At 40.2% G+C, this 17221-nt stretch overlaps 1 protein-coding gene across 1 annotated transcript in view; it reads right to left on the reverse strand.

Moving 5' to 3' along the window:
- Positions 1-1630: 1630 nt before the first annotated feature.
- Positions 1631-17221, reverse strand: part of LOC311146303 (SH3-containing GRB2-like protein 3-interacting protein 1) — a gene marked incomplete at both ends in the record, with an annotated part of 38800 nt that continues 23209 nt past the window's right edge. The window contains 15 exons of the mRNA XM_084182793.1: positions 1631-1653; positions 1917-2081; positions 2657-2721; positions 2866-3071; positions 3287-3419; positions 4138-4293; positions 4570-4605; positions 4771-4882; positions 5898-6048; positions 10258-10379; positions 11163-11906; positions 12105-12173; positions 12759-12839; positions 13004-13104; positions 13330-13393. Coding sequence (XP_084038919.1) covers positions 1631-1653; positions 1917-2081; positions 2657-2721; positions 2866-3071; positions 3287-3419; positions 4138-4293; positions 4570-4605; positions 4771-4882; positions 5898-6048; positions 10258-10379; positions 11163-11906; positions 12105-12173; positions 12759-12839; positions 13004-13104; positions 13330-13393 — 2228 coding nt within the window. The remainder of the gene's footprint in view (positions 1654-1916; positions 2082-2656; positions 2722-2865; positions 3072-3286; positions 3420-4137; positions 4294-4569; positions 4606-4770; positions 4883-5897; positions 6049-10257; positions 10380-11162; positions 11907-12104; positions 12174-12758; positions 12840-13003; positions 13105-13329; positions 13394-17221) is intronic.

Raw genomic sequence — 17221 nt, forward strand, 5'->3', positions numbered from 1 at the left:
CTGGTTACATCCGACTGAACGCTACTCTCACTACTGTTTGGTTTAACCAGTCTAGGTCAGAATAGCATTGGATTAGGAGGGGGACTCTTTTGTGTTCTGCTGGGCATCATAAATGTCTTGAAATAAATTAAACTAGCATTGTAGAGTAAAAAGGTAACCAAAAACAACCTTTTGAGTAACGCAGATTTGGACAGTCAGTATTTTACAAGAAATACACATTAGAAATAAAATAAAACAAAAATGTGTTCTGTGATGTATTTTGAAGGCTAACACCAACCGTATAACATCAATCTTATTTGACAATACACAGAAACACCCATATGTCCAAAGGGATATACGAAGAAGCTTTTTTTCATATTTACACTTTTTTACAAATTGATTTTCAATATATTGCTATTAGAAAATGATAAAACATCTATTTACTCCACATGGTGGAAAAACAAGAAACATAACATTAGGGGCTTCCGTTAAATATTCATTATTATTCTATTTTAGATAAATCCTTCTAGGAGCACTTTTCCATCTTCTTTGATGTCCTCCGGTTATACCTCCCAGCGGGCAAAACTGGTTAAAACTGGTTGAAATGACCTCATTAAGACCTACTTCCAACCAGTAATTGATGTAATTCTAGCATTTACATTTTAGTCATTTAGCAGATGCTCTTCACCAGACTCCTGGACACAACAACTCTAAGGGACAAAACAGAACCCAGAAAGAAATGTAATCTGGTCAAAGCCAACTCTGCTATTCAGCCTGTACGGCTGCCTGCTTTGTTTTAGTCATCCACAATCAGGAAAACAATGTGAACCATTACATGAACCACTTGACCTCCCAGCAAACACACAACCACCACATACATAGTAACGTTGTCTCCACATTGACTCCCAAGTTGTGGGCCTCAACTTGCTGGTACAGTACCAGCTGGTACCATATCAGTTGAATCAACCCAATAAATAAAATAAAACCATCAAAATGTCATCCTAACCCTGCACATGGAGTATTTGTCGTAATCAATTGAATTATCAATTCATGTTAACAGTGTCTATCTATTCACTTAAATCTGTCCAGTGCATCTTCCATCATCACATACAATTCTTCTCACAAATAAGGCTGGATAACTGTCTGTGCTGCCAATGATAAATTACTTTGCTAAACGGGAGTAAATGTGTTGAATCCATAATCTTTAATTTATTTTGATTTATTAATATTTGTTTTATTTTTGATTAGGATGGCCATTAGCCGATGCCAATGGCGACAGCTAGTCTTACTGGGGTCCGACGCATAACGAAAACATTACAGACAAAAGACATTACAATTTACCTCAACAACCCTCAAGGTGCACAACATGGAAAAAGGCGGTGACTACTTGCATAAACTCCAACAGTGAGACTACTGTATTGAGTGAGTTAAAACATAAAGTGATACCCTGGTGAACCCTGGTGGACAGTGTGTGTTACATCACATCTTGTTGTTGCTGCTATGCCATCAGTCACCCCTCCCTGCGTAAGGTTTCAGACGTTTCTCAGTTGGTAACTTGTATCGAATGAAGAATCCATAAAAAGTCTCTCATCATCCTCACAGTCAAAAGCCATTGTATGGTTGAAAGGGTTCCATTTTACAACAGTGGTGACTAGTTGTCTGCCAGATATTTCCCTGTAAAGGAAACACAAGCAGAGTATTCAGTCAGGGGAATTCCAACTGTTTGCTATTGCCAAAGCGTTGTTGTCTTGCCCTGTCTGCATGGTCAGGCAACAATGTCATATTCAGGGTTAGAATCAATACAATTTCAGTTCAGTTTCAAATGGGGCCCGTGATCCCAGAACGTGTGACAATGACCATGGAAGTAGGCAAGACAGCACAAACCGATCTGGGACCAGGCTAGTATTTTAATGCTTCCCTCACACACAGACACTGACCTGCTGCAAATCTCTTTTTGACCAGCGAGAGCCTGTAGCCGGCCCCCACCAGCTGGATGTCACAGCCGGACAGAGTGCTGCCTTCACTGGTAAACTGCACCGCTAACTGAGACGGCTTACTGGGACCGTCTGTCAACTGGAACCTGCCCAGTAGAGCCCCCACTCCTATAGGAAAGAGAATAATGATGATGATGATGGTGATGATGATGGTGAGATGATAGTGTTGGTGATGATGATGGTAGTGAAGATGGTGATGATTATGTGATGGTGGTGGTGAAGATGGTGATGATTATGTGGTGGTGATGGTGATGTGATGACGAAGAGTATAATTACGATTATGACGACAAAGTTGAGGCAGATGATAACAAAGACGATGAGGAGGAAGACAGAAGAGGAGGAAGAGGAGGAAGAGGGGGAAGAGGGGGAAGACAGAAGAGGAGGAAGAGGGGGAAGAGGGGGAAGACAGAAGAGGAGGAAGAGGAGGAAGGGGAGGAAGAGGGGGAAGAGGGGGAAGAGGGGGAAGAGGGGGAAGACAGAAGAGGAGGAAGAGGAGGAAGAGGAGGAAGAGGGGGAAGAGGGGGAAGACAGAAGAGGAGGAAGAGGAGGAAGAGGAGGAAGAGGGGGAAGAGGGGGAAGACAGAAGAGGAGGAAGGGGAGGAAGAGGGGGAAGAGGAGGAAGACAGAAGAGGAGGAAGAGGAGGAAGAAGACACAGGAAAAGTGAAAGAGGAAGATCACCTACCTCCATTTTCAGACCTCTGGGAAAGGCTTGGTATCTTCCATAGAATGTTCTGCTGCTCTGGGTTCCTTAGAGACAAAACAAAATAAAGTTATAGTTGCCTTTATTATTTAAATGACACTAACCTGGATAAATACATTGTAAATTAAAATGTAAAATTATAAGACTAAATATGTTTTTAAAAATCTCAGTCAGCAATTCAGCATCCTCACCAGGTGGCAGTGGGGATCATGGCTTGGAGTTTGGCCACGCCCCCGTCCACAGGGACCAGGAAGTGGATGTTGTGGAGGGGGGAGGGGGCGGCGGCCATGGCCTCCATGTTGTATTTGTAGTCTATTCTGAGGTCCGTGCTGGTGGTGTCGCCACGCCAACTCACCGCCAGGTTCAGAGGAGTAGACTGGATCCCCTCAGCTGCCACCTGAGACACACACACACATGCATGCATGCAAAAACACAGTCATGTGCACGCACACACACACACACAACAGTATTTGGATTTAACTCTGCGCTGACAACAATATGTGCTGAGCTATGTAAGAGTAGAGTAACTTCAATGCATTTGTTTAACAATTACATGTCATTGTGACTATACAGTATACCCTGTAATAATATGTACTATCCAGATGGTCTCACCTGATATTTGATCATGTCCACATTGTAGTAGGTTGCTTGAGGCTTCTGGTCAGCCACTCTCCTCAGGTGGCTCATCAGGTTTGGCATATTTACCCAGAATTCCTTGGTGTCCACATTGGGCATGGTGGTGTCACTAAAAATGGGCATTTTTGGTTTGCTGATGGTACAATAGTACAATGACTGTATCTGATTCAAGTACTGTATATTATGATATTATCTTGCATGTTTTCCAATAAATTGTTTGGTGATCACGGTAAGTGGTTTAACCAGGTTTCAAATCACAGGGATGTCTCTCCCTAACCAATCACAGGGGTGTCTGTCGTAGCCGGCCGCGACCGGGAGACCCATGGGGCGGCACACAATTGGCCCAGCGTCGTCCAGGGTAGGGGAGGGAATGGCCGGCAGGGATGTAGCTCAGTTGGTAGAGCATGGCATTTGCAATGCCAGGGTTGTGGGTTCGATTCCAGTATAAAAAATAAATAATGTATGCACTCACTAACTGTAAGTCGCTCTGGATAAGAGCGTCTGCTAAATGACTAAAATGTAAAATGTAAATGTGTCTCTCCCTAACCAATCACAGGGGTGTCTCTCTATAACCAATCTGAGCCAGTGTGTCAGGCTGAACAACACCATTTTCCTGTGACTACATTCATGATAAAGCACAGGCTCTTCTGCCTTATTGTTCAAATATAAGGATTAAAACATGTTACTATTGGTCCTGTGACTGTCTACTACGATTAGGGGCATCCACCAAGAGCCCATCGTTTGTAACATTCCCCCAAAATAAAAAAATATGAATTCCTTGCCCCAAAACACAATATTGAGTCAGTGTACTGTATAATAAGCCTTACCAGCACAGTAGATGTGGGTTGGGGAGGACCTGCTCTAGCCGGCAGTAGTTGCTGATGCTGAAGGTGAGTACGGGGGCAGACGGGTGGCTGGCAAAGTGCCTGGTGATGCCTGCTGGGAAAGACAGCACCATCTCCCCAGTGATTTTCACCACACACCTAGATCATGGAGAACAGAGCCAGCTCAGTGCTCAAAAATGGGTCAGTCAAAAAGAGGAAACTACAGTACCCAGAATCCATAGGGGTGCCACAAACAAACTACATTTCACACAGAAATAGCCACATTCTCAGTTTTCAGAACAATATATAGCCTAGGCACAATGCATTTCCCTATGGGGACAACAAAAGGAGACATTACAGTTTGAAATTGAAATGAAATAGTCATACAGTAGTTGCAATATGATATATATATCAACAATATCATAGCCATCTTACTTGTTGCATATACTCTGATGAGGGTCGCTTTGCCGGCTGAAACATCACGTTGTCATGAATTTGCATTCACATCAGTATTAACTTTGATATAAATTCGACATCAATGTTGTTATTCATATCAGTATCAATATTGCTACTTGTGTTAGCATTAGCCTAGCATTGAGAGGAATAGCCTAGCATTGATAGGAATGCTAGCCTTACTTGCTGGGGTCGGCTCCTTTGAAGTAGGCGTTGATGGTCTCGGTGAAGGCAGCCGCCACAGGCAGAGTGTCCTGGCCTCCCATGGTCAGTGGGCTGGGTCCTCTGGAGCATCCTGACACACACACGCATACACACACGACACACACACACACACACACACGACACACACGACACACACACACACACACAACACACACACAACACACACACAACACACACACAACACACACACACACACACGGTTGATCACCACAGAAAGGCACTAATCTCAGTAGCTATATCACTTCCTGTGTGTGTAACGGCCTACAGACATGTGGTCAAATGAGCAGACATGCGTAAGGGAGAGAGAGGGGAAGAGCGTAGAAATAGCAAGATAGAAGATTGGACAGATCATAGAAAGCGATAAAATAACGCTTGACGAGACCAGAGAAACATGGACAGCCAGGGTAGTGCAGTACAGTACGGTAGCCTCCATGCACTGGTACGGAGTCATATTCATTAGGCGCCAAACGGACTGAAAAGGACTACCTGAACTTATCCAATAAGAAATGCTAGTTTTCCTTTTCCGCTGCAGAACGTTTATTTCCGCAGTGTGACCTAATGAATATGACCCCGGTACGACTCACCTCCAAAAGACAAATAAAAGCGGCCATGGTCAAACCATACCATGGTTGGCTGTTTTTCCTCTGTTCATGTGGGGCGGGGTAGAGGACATGGAGGGAGGGAGAGGGGGATGAGAGGCAGGCAGGAGCAGAGGAAGAGAAGAGGAGAGGAGAGGTGGATGACTTCCTGGAGGTGTAACCCCCATCACAAGACAGATGGAGCATGATGGATGGATAGAAAGAAAGTGTGCTGTCTGGTGGAGTCTGATTGGAGCATGGGAGGTGTAGATCATTGTGTGTTTAGGAGAGTGAAGATGACGAGGAAGGTATTCATCACTCTATCAACAGTATTTCACCAGTTTGTCCCATTATGGTTTCACAAAAGTCATATTTTATGCTTCAAATGTGAGCATACCTCCACTTTCAAAATGACAAAATAATGAACAGTTCATTATGATGAACACCGAATGTGTTAACACCAGAGGCATACAGTGGTGAATGAGGTGTTATGGAGGATGGTAGTACCTGTGGTGGATATGTTGAGCTCTCTCCCCATGGTGGGGGTGGAGGCTGCGCTCAGCAAGGTGATGGAGGAGATGGAGGAGGAACTCTCGGCTCGGGCCAGGGGGGCAAAGGGAGGGGGGCTGCCGGAGACTGGGGGGCTGAAAGGCCGAGCCTGGGGGAGGTGGGGTGGGAGAATATCAGTAGCATGTTGCTGTACCAAACATTTTTACAACACAATGTAATGTTAGCAGAGCAACCGCAGTTAGGTTAGCAGTATCTCAAACTTAGTGGAAATCAGTTGAAGAAAAACAAATAAGTCGCAAGTCTATCACAAGTCTAACACATTCTAATAGTATCTATCACAAGTCTAACACATTCTAATAGTATCTATCACAAGTCTAACATTCTAATAGTATCTATCACAAGTCTAACACATTCTAATAGTATCTATCACAAGTCTAACACATTCTAATAGTATCTATCACAAGTCTAACACATTCTAATAGTATCTATCACAAGTCTAACACATTCTAATAGTATCTATCACAAGTCTAACATTCTAATAGTATCTATCACAAGTCTAACACATTCTAATAGTATCTATCACAAGTCTAACATTCTAATAGTATCTATTACAAGTCTAACACATTCTAATAGTATCTATCACAAGTCTAACATTCTAATAGTATCTATTACAAGTCTAACACATTCTAATAGTATCTATCACAAGTCTAACACATTCTAATAGTATCTATCACAAGTCTAACACATTCTAATGTAATGTTAGCAGAGCAACCGCAGTTAGGTTAGCAGTATCTCAAACTTAGTGGAAATCAGTTGAAGAAAAACAAATAAGTCGCAAGTCTATCACAAGTCTAACATTCTAATAGTATATTTTACAAGTCTAACACATTCTAATAGTATCTATCACAAGTTTAACACATTCTAATAGTATCTATTACAAGTCTAAGATTCTAATAGTATCTATCACAAGTCTAACACATTGTAATAGTATCCATCACAAGTCTAACATTCTAATAGTATCTATCACAAGTCTAACACATTCTAATAGTATCTATCACAAGTCTAACATTCTAATAGTATCTATCACAAGTCTAACATTCTAATAGTATCTATCACAAGTCTAACACATTCTAATAGTATCTATCACAAGTCTAACACATTCTAATAGTATCTATCACAAGTCTAACACATTCTAATAGTATCTATCACAAGTCTAACACATTCTAATAGTATCTATCACAAGTCTAACATTCTAATAGTATCTATAACAAGTCTAACATTCTAATAGTATCTATCGAAAGTCTAACATTCTAATAGTATCTATTACAAGTCTAACATTCTAATATTACATTACATTACATTACATTATTATCTATCACATATTATCTATATTATCTATCACAAGTCTAACACATTGTAATAGTATCTATCACAAGTCTAACATTCTAATAGTATCTATCACAAGTCTAGCATTCTAATAGTATATATTACAAGTCTAACACATTCTAATAGTATCTATCACAAGTCTAACACATTCTAATAGTATCTATCACAAGTCTAACACATTCTAATAGTATCTATCACAAGTCTAACATTCTAATAGTATCTATTACAAGTCTAACACATTCTACTAGTATCTATCACAAGTCTAACACATTCTAATAGTATCTATCACAAGTCTAACACATTCTAATAGTATATATCACAAGTCTAACATTCTAATAGTATCTATCACAAGTCTAACACATTCTAATAGTATCTATCAAAAGTCTAACATTCTAGTAGTATCTATTACAAGTCTAACACATTGTAATAGTATCTATTACAAGTCTAACATTCTAATAGTATCTATCACAAGTCTAACACATTCTAATAGTATCTATCACAAGTCTAACATTCTAATAGTATCTATCACAAGTCTAGCATTCTAATAGTATATATTACAAGTCTAACACATTCTAATAGTATCTATCACAAGTCTAACATTCTAATAGTATCTATTACAAGTCTAACATTCTAATAGTATCTATCACAAGTCTAACACATTCTAATAGTATCTATTACAAGTCTAACATTCTAATAGTATCTATTACAAGTCTAGCATTCTAATAGTATCTATTACAAGTCTAACATTCTAATAGTATCTATTACAAGTCTAACACATTCTAATAGTATCTATCACAAGTCTAACACATTCTAATAGTATCTATTACAAGTCTAACACATTCTAACAGTATCTATTACAAGTCTAACATTCTAATAGTATCTATCACAAGTCTAACACATTGTAATAGTATCTATCACAAGTCTAACATTCTAATAGTATCTATCACAAGTCTAACACATTCTAATAGTATATATCACAAGTCTAACATTCTAATAGTATCTATTACAAGTCTAACACATTCTAATAGTATCTATCACAAGTCTAACACATTCTAATATTATCTATTACAAGTCTAACACATTCTAATAGTATCTATTACAAGTCTAACATTCTAATAGTATCTATCACAAGTCTAACATTCTAATAGTATCTATCACAAGTCTAACACATTCTAATAGTATCTATCACAAGTCTAACATTCTAATAGTCTCTATTACAAGTCTAACACATTCTAATAGTATCTATCACAAGTCTAACACATTCTAATAGTATACATCACAAGTCTAACATTCTAATAGTATCTATCACAAGTCTAACACATTCTAATAGTATCTATCAAAAGTCTAACATTCTAGTAGTATCTATTACAAGTCTAACACATTGTAATAGTATCTATTACAAGTCTAACATTCTAATAGTATCTATCACAAGTCTAACACATTCTAATAGTATCTATCACAAGTCTAACATTCTAATAGTATCTATCACAAGTCTAGCATTCTAATAGTATATATTACAAGTCTAACACATTCTAATAGTATCTATCACAAGTCTAACATTCTAATAGTATCTATCACAAGTCTAGCATTCTAATAGTATATATTACAAGTCTAACACATTCTAATAGTATCTATCACAAGTCTAACATTCTAATAGTATCTATTACAAGTCTAACATTCTAATAGTATCTATCACAAGTCTAACACATTCTAATAGTATCTATTACAAGTCTAACATTCTAATAGTATCTATTACAAGTCTAGCATTCTAATAGTATCTATTACAAGTCTAACATTCTAATAGTATCTATTACAAGTCTAACACATTCTAATAGTATCTATCACAAGTCTAACACATTCTAATAGTATCTATTACAAGTCTAACACATTCTAACAGTATCTATTACAAGTCTAACATTCTAATAGTATATATCACAAGTCTAACATTCTAATAGTATCTATCACAAGTCTAACATTCTAGTAGTATCTATTACAAGTCTAACACATTGTAATAGTATCTATTACAAGTCTAACATTCTAATAGTATCTATCACAAGTCTAACACATTCTAATAGTATCTATCACAAGTCTAACATTCTAATAGTATCTATCACAAGTCTAGCATTCTAATAGTATATATTACAAGTCTAACACATTCTAATAGTATCTATCACAAGTCTAACATTCTAATAGTATCTATCACAAGTCTAGCATTCTAATAGTATATATTACAAGTCTAACACATTCTAATAGTATCTATCACAAGTCTAACATTCTAATAGTATCTATTACAAGTCTAACATTCTAATAGTATCTATCACAAGTCTAACACATTCTAATAGTATCTATTACAAGTCTAACATTCTAATAGTATCTATTACAAGTCTAGCATTCTAATAGTATCTATTACAAGTCTAACATTCTAATAGTATCTATTACAAGTCTAACACATTCTAATAGTATCTATCACAAGTCTAACACATTCTAATAGTATCTATTACAAGTCTAACACATTCTAACAGTATCTATTACAAGTCTAACATTCTAATAGTATCTATCACAAGTCTAACACATTGTAATAGTATCTATCACAAGTCTAACATTCTAATAGTATCTATCACAAGTCTAACACATTCTAATAGTATATATCACAAGTCTAACATTCTAATAGTATCTATTACAAGTCTAACACATTCTAATAGTATCTATCACAAGTCTAACACATTCTAATATTATCTATTACAAGTCTAACACATTCTAATAGTATCTATTACAAGTCTAACATTCTAATAGTATCTATCACAAGTCTAACATTCTAATAGTATCTATCACAAGTCTAACACATTCTAATAGTATCTATCACAAGTCTAACATTCTAATAGTCTCTATTACAAGTCTAACACATTCTAATAGTATCTATCACAAGTCTAACATTCTAATAGTATCTATTACAAGTCTAAGTGTGCCATACCAGGTCTCCTATTGGTTTCCCAGGGGGCAGTTTGGGTCGAGAGGAGGGCCTTGTAGGAAGAGGGGGAGGGATTGGACTACCTCCTGACAGGGGCGTGGCAGGACGAGGTGGAGAGGAGGGGCCTGTAAAGGGAAAAGGGAGGCATGTGACATGAGGACATACTAAGCTTATGACCAGCACTATCTAGATCCCATAGCAATTGTAGTAATAGAGTGATGTCAACTAATTACATTTTCACGATGATCGGGTTACCCATTCTACTTGTATTGTATTTCTATGTTTTCCTAGAGTGGTAATCTACCTGTTGTATTTCTATGTTTTCATAGAGTGGTAATCTACCCATTATATTTCTATGTTTTCCTAGCGTGGTAATCTACCCATTATATTTCTATGTTTTCCTAGCGTGGTAATCTACCCATTATATTTCTATGTTTTGCTAGCGTGGTAATCTACCCATTATATTTCTATGTTTTCCTAGCGTGGTAATCTACCCATTATATTTCTATGTTTTCCTAGCGTGGTAATCTACCCATTATTTACATTTACATTTTAGTCATTTAGCAGACGCTCTTATCCAGAGCGACTTACAGAAGCAATTAGGGTTAAGTGCCTTGCTCAAGGGCACATCGACAGATTTTTCACCTAGTCGGCTCGGGGATTAGAACCAGCGACCTTTCGGTTACTGGCACAACGCTCTTACCCACTAAGCTACCTGCCGCCCCGGTATTTCTATGTTTTCCTAGCGTGGTAATCTACCCATTATATTTCTATGTTTTCCTAGCGTGGTAATCTACCCATTATATTTCTGTTTTCCAAGAGTGGTAATCTACCCATTGTATTTCTATGTTTTCCAAGAGTGGTAATCTACCCATTATATTTCTATGTTTTCCTACAGTGGTACTCACCACTGCCTGGGAAGGGTCCGGGGGAGGACACCATGGGCCTGTAGGTGTGCGGGGGGAGGGGTGGGGACAGCGTGCCCCTGAAGCCCGGGGTCAGTCCCAGGGGCCAGGCCATAAAGTCAGGCTGCTCCTCCCTGAGGAACACCAGAGGGGAAGGGACGCCTGCCCGAGGGGAGCGCTCCGCAGGCAGGGGGGGAGGGATGGGACTGGTAGGGGCAGGGGAGTACTCCAGTGGGGCAGCAGGGGCAGAGGGAGCTGCGGAGTACTCCAGTATCTCATCATCATCCAAAAACAGACTAGGATTGATGGCGATGCATGGCGGGGAGTCCGGGGGCGAGAAGTCGGGAGGCAGGGGGGGAACGGGTTCGTCTGGAGGGGGAATGGAGATGATGGAGATGGGCGAGTCGGGTGGAGAGGAGAAGGGCGGTGGGGAGGGGGGAGGCTCATCCGGAGGGGGGCCCGGCGAGAGGCAGGGGGAGTCTAGGGCAGAGGAGAGGGAGTTGGGCGAGTCAGGAGGAGGATAGGCAGGGGGTGGAGGCGGGGCCGGTTCGTCCGGTGGGGGCGGTCTCTCACTGTTGAAGCTGACCCATCGGGGCGAGGCCCTGCCCTCATTGGTCCGGGAGGATTCCATGGGGCCAAACACATCGTCCAGGTCAGGCACCGGGGAACCTCTGTATGAGGCTGGGGATTGGACATTCAGGTAGATGGGGGCGGGGCTTGAGACTATTCTCCCATTGGGTAAATCAGCTGTGGGGGAAAAAAAAGTTCAGAGATCTTCCTGAGTTCACTTCTATCAATGCTGTCCAAAGAACAATGACAAGTGTGCACGAGGCATGGGAATATGGACGCTGATTCATGCCAAAACGAAAACAAATAAAACCATTGAAGTTTTGGCATGAATCTGCTTCCATATGGGAATTATGGTCACTAGCAAAATAATATTACCGGAAGAATCAGACGAAGAATAGCCTTGACTAGCTGCTGGGATGTTCTTGGGAGGAAGTGGAGGAGGAGCTACAAAGAGAGTGACACTTGGTCAAACGACTTGCATTTTGTACACCAGTTAGTCTACACTACTACGGCACTAAAGGGTGTGACACTAGGTCAGTCTGTAGACTTACTTAAAGCGGCAATCAGCTGTTGAAACAATAACAAAGTGTTTCCCCACCACTGTTTTGGTAAAAAGCTGAGGGATGGGGCTGGAGAAATGTAACCACTCTCAAATTCATAGACAGAGTTATGGATGCAAGGACTGACCATCCATGATATCAACATTATAGTTCTAACCATGTTTTGAGGCTTTACAGTGTTTGTTTACATTTACTTTGTTTTATAAACACTGGAGTAAAACAAGCTTATATTTTGGGTTCTGATGTGGTACGACAGTTGAACTAAAGCTCATGAGGCATTTATAAGTTATATTCTTCAAGAATCAATGGCTACAACATTGGTCTCAAACTGGCGGCCTGCAAGCCATATGCGGACAACAAGCTGATTTCAATGTGGCCCGCGGCTGTGTTAGCAAATGCCATGCTTGTTCTATTATAATAATATAATAGCACAATCATGACTGATATAAATGATATAGTGGGGGCTTACCTCCTGTGGGAAAGTGTCTGGTCAAAGGGGATACAGAGTATGGTCTGGAGTCACTCCATGCATCAGCCTCTATACAGACTACTATGATAGACAAAGACAGGATATAAAAATGGCTCATCACACCTCAGTGGGATATGATGCACAAACCTAACAAACTATTGACACACATTTAGATCCCATTATGTAAAAACACAAAGACACACAAATATACATTCAGTCAGAAAGACTATTCTTGTGAGAGTTACCATCATTTCTGTTACTATCATATCTGTGTGTCTCATAGGTCGTCTCTGGAGGAGGCCCGAAGAAAGCTGGGGATGCTCTGCGATTCTGGGATACTCTCTCACTGCAAGAGATGGTAAATTCAAGATATGTAAATGCGATTTTACAACTCTGATAATCAAGATCTCAGCGATGTACTTGTACTTTGTTATTTAATTGAATTTAACAGCTTAATTGTTTTCCCAAACAGAACATTTAGCAGACCCAACACAAATTCTATCAACACAGTACATAGCAAATATGGTAGCATGTTTGCTGTGTCAGCATTAGCACAGTTTTGAACTCTGACCTTTGTGTCTCGGGGGCGGGTCTTGGTGTAGGGGTGGAGCGTCTGGGTCTGGCGATCTCCTCACCTGGAAGAACAACCCGATACCAGTGATATTAGATTATATACAGTATATCATCATAATATACTGTATCATATATTCATATCTGTATACTGAGGTCTTCACTGCTTGAGTTCTTGCACCTCTTATAGAGTAGCTCAAAAGTATTGTGGAGTTCCTGAACCTAAGTACAGTGCCTTCAGAAAGTAATCACATCCATTGGCTTTTTCCACATTCTGTTGTGTTACAGCCTGAAATTGAAATGTATTAAATTGTGATTTATTTTTTGCCACTGGCCTACTACACACAATACAACATGATGTCAAAGTGGAATTATGTTTTTCATTTTTTTTTTTACAAATTAATAAAAAAATGAAAATCTGAAATGTCTTGAGTCAATAAGTATTCAACCCCTTTGTTATGGCATGTTCAGGAGTAAAAATGTACTTAACAAGTCACAATAAGTTGCATGGATTCCCTCGATGTGCAATAATAGTGTTTAACATGATTTTTTTATGAATTTCAAACACAGATTAAACCACAAAGACCAGGGAAGTTTTCCATTGCCATGCAAAGAAGGGCACCTATTGGTTCAAAAAAGCAGACATTGAATATCCCTTTGAGCATGGATGGTGTATCAATACACCCAGTCACTACAAAGATATAGGCTTCCTTCCTAACTCAGTTGCCGGAGAGGAAGGAAACCGCTCAGGGATTTCACCATGAGGCCAATGGTCACTTTAAAACAGTTACATTGCTGTGATAGGAGAAAACTGATAATGATCAACAACATTGTAGTTACTCCACAATACTAACCTAATTGACAGAGTGAAAAGAAGGAAGCCTGTACAGAATACAAATATTCCAAGACATGCATCCTATTTGCAATAAGGCACTAAAGAAATACTGCAAAAAAATGTGGCAAAGCAATTCACTTTTTGTCCTGAATACAAAATGTTATGTTTGGGGTTAATCCAATACAACACATTACTGAGTACCAATGTTCCCTCTAAGATGTGCGTGCGCAGTAGCCCCAAGATTGCTGTGCAGCTCCCCAGGACTGCCTCGCAGAAAGCTCCCCAGGACTGCCTCGCAGAAAGCTCCCCAGGACTGCCTCGCAGAAATATCAGCCCACAGAGAGAAGCATGAGATTGAACGTCACTCAACTTTCTAGAGCAGTGGTCACCAACTGGTCGATCACGATGAACTGGTCGATCTCCAAGACATTCCTAGTCGATCGCCAAACATTTATGTAAAAAGAAACAATAAAAAACACCAGATTCAGCTGCCCTGCGTGCCGGGTAGGCAAACTGTTTCCATTTTGAACCATTTCATGTGTCTGAAGGTACAAACTCTGCCTTCCCGGCGGGCCCAGAGAGCAAATCAAGCGCACTATAGGCCTACCGCTGGCCAATCGGATGGCTCAGATTACCGTGTCTGCAGTAAAGTAGCCGGCATAAAATAAAGCTACAGCAAAGTTGATACTGTGAGATTTCAAAACGTTTAAAACCATGACTAGAGAGACTGTCAACAAATACAGCAAAGAGCTGCTGTTTTTTTGAGTGAGTTCATGTTTAAGTTCTTACTCAGCACTGTCAACACTTTGTATTCAACACTTTTATAAGCCATAAAATGCGCGTTCTTCCTATTGCCACTCAGCGCTACAACAAGCACTGCAGCAGTAATGAATGAGTAGGACAGTGTATCTATAGGCTTGCGTTGTTGTTGTTGTTATTAGCAGCTTGGGTCTTTTGTAATATCAAGGAATATTGATCACTTTCTCTGTTCATAGGAGTAACAACATGAATTTGTGCATGAGGCAGAAATAATGCGGTGCGACTCGAGTTGCCATCAGCTGGAAGACGGTGTCCCTTTTTGGTCAGTGGAGGAAAGGGAGAGCGGAGGGATGTTGAGAGGCGGACCATCAGTCTGCTGTTCTCTCCCTCCACTGAGACTGACCATCAGATACAGGCACCATCAGCCCAGTAAAATAGACTGACCATCAGATACAGGCACCATCAGCCCAGTAAAATAGACTGACCATCAGATACAGGCGCCATCAGCCCAGTAAAATAGACTGACCATCAGATACAGGCGCCATCAGCCCAGTAAAATAGACTGACCATCAGATACAGGCACCATCAGCCCAGTAAAATAGACTGACCATCAGATACAGGCGCCATCAGCCCAGTAAAATAGACTGACCATCAGATACAGGCACCATCAGCCCAGTAAAATAGACTGACCATCAGATACAGGCACCATCAGCCCAGTAAAATAGACTGACCATCAGATACAGGCACCATCAGCCCAGTAAAATAGACTGACCATCAGATGCAGACACCATCAGCCCAGTAAAATAGACTGACCATCGGATGCAGGCGCCATCAGCCCAGTAAAATAGACTGACCATCAGATACAGACACCATCAGCCCAGTAAAATAGACTGACCATCGGATGCAGGCGCCATCAGCCCAGTAAAATAGACTGACCATCAGATGCAGACACCATCAGCCCAGTAAAATAGACTGACCATCAGATACAGGCACCATCAGCCCAGTAAAATAGAAATAAATAAGCTAATTATTTAAATGTATGCTCACTCAGCTGTGCTTCACAAGTAATACAAAAACAGATCTATTACCGGTGGGATTATATAGCCTACCTCAAAAAAATGTAAATAGCCCGAACAACAATGCATTGGCAGGGCAATTGAAGCAAAGCCAATATGCGGTGATAATTCATTAGGCCTATAGCTTACTGCACAAACCTCATTGCTACAGTACTGTTTTTAATTGGTTAATGTTGCATAGGTTACATTTTTGAAAGCAATGTTTTTAAAAAAATCTGAGCGGTAGATCTCGGCTTGCATTTTGACTCAAAGTGATCTTAACTCAGAAAAGGTTGGTGACCACTGTTCTAGAGTTTTCCCTGTTAACACTATCAACGTTTCCCTTTACTGTGGCAATTGTGATCTAATCAACGCAATATTAGCCACTTTCAATGCAACATACTGAAACAAAACGAACTATGCAAGAGATTTTGTTGTAGGCAGAACACATCGGAGTAGGATTCTATTGCCTTGACATGCACGACTCAGCCCGTACTCCGCACAGACCGGTGTGGCACAAACAATCAGAGCTGCAGTAGGCCTATTTGCAAATAGACCACTGCCATATATGGATCTGTGCCATTTACTTTGAACTGGACTGTGTTTACAGCATGAGCGGTCGTGAGTAGATGCGCTTGTTTTGAGATCAAAGCGAGAGCTGCATGTAGCCACCTGTGCACATTTTGTTCATATCCTTTTCTAGTTAGTGAGTTATTAGCCCAGTTATAGATCATTTGTAGTCAGCAATAGGGGAGTGATTGCTCCCTACAAGAGCACAAAACGTGTACATTTCTAGACATCTTTGAAAAGCGAGTCAGGTAAGGAGCTTTTTTGGGGGTCTTAAAGGGGCAGTGTTGTATTTTGAGACAGGCTTGAATAAGCTAAGTAGCCAATAGGCAGAGGGTAGCATAATTTGTCTGATTCTCTGTAATAATGGTATGGGAATAATAATGCATTTTATTTTGTAAAGTAGTTTCTTGCATCAAACAACACAACAACATTTTCAGTCACCTCCTTGTCTGAAAGATGTCAAGCCCTGTTAATGTCAAGCCCTGCATGTTTTTTCCCCCCAAAGTCTCATGGAATGTAGGCTACATTGAACACCACACATTGGCTGCTACTGTAGGCTGAATGATAGAACAGCTATTTCCATGTTAAAATGTTATGGGATACATTTTCTCCATTGTTTTTGATGGTAGGCCACTCTGGTAGGCCTACATTATGATCAAATAGCCACAGTAGCC

The sequence above is a fragment of the Coregonus lavaretus genome (genome assembly GCF_964263955.1).
Source record: "Coregonus lavaretus genome assembly, chromosome: 19".
In the NCBI taxonomy this organism is placed as follows: Eukaryota; Metazoa; Chordata; class Actinopteri; order Salmoniformes; family Salmonidae; genus Coregonus; species Coregonus lavaretus.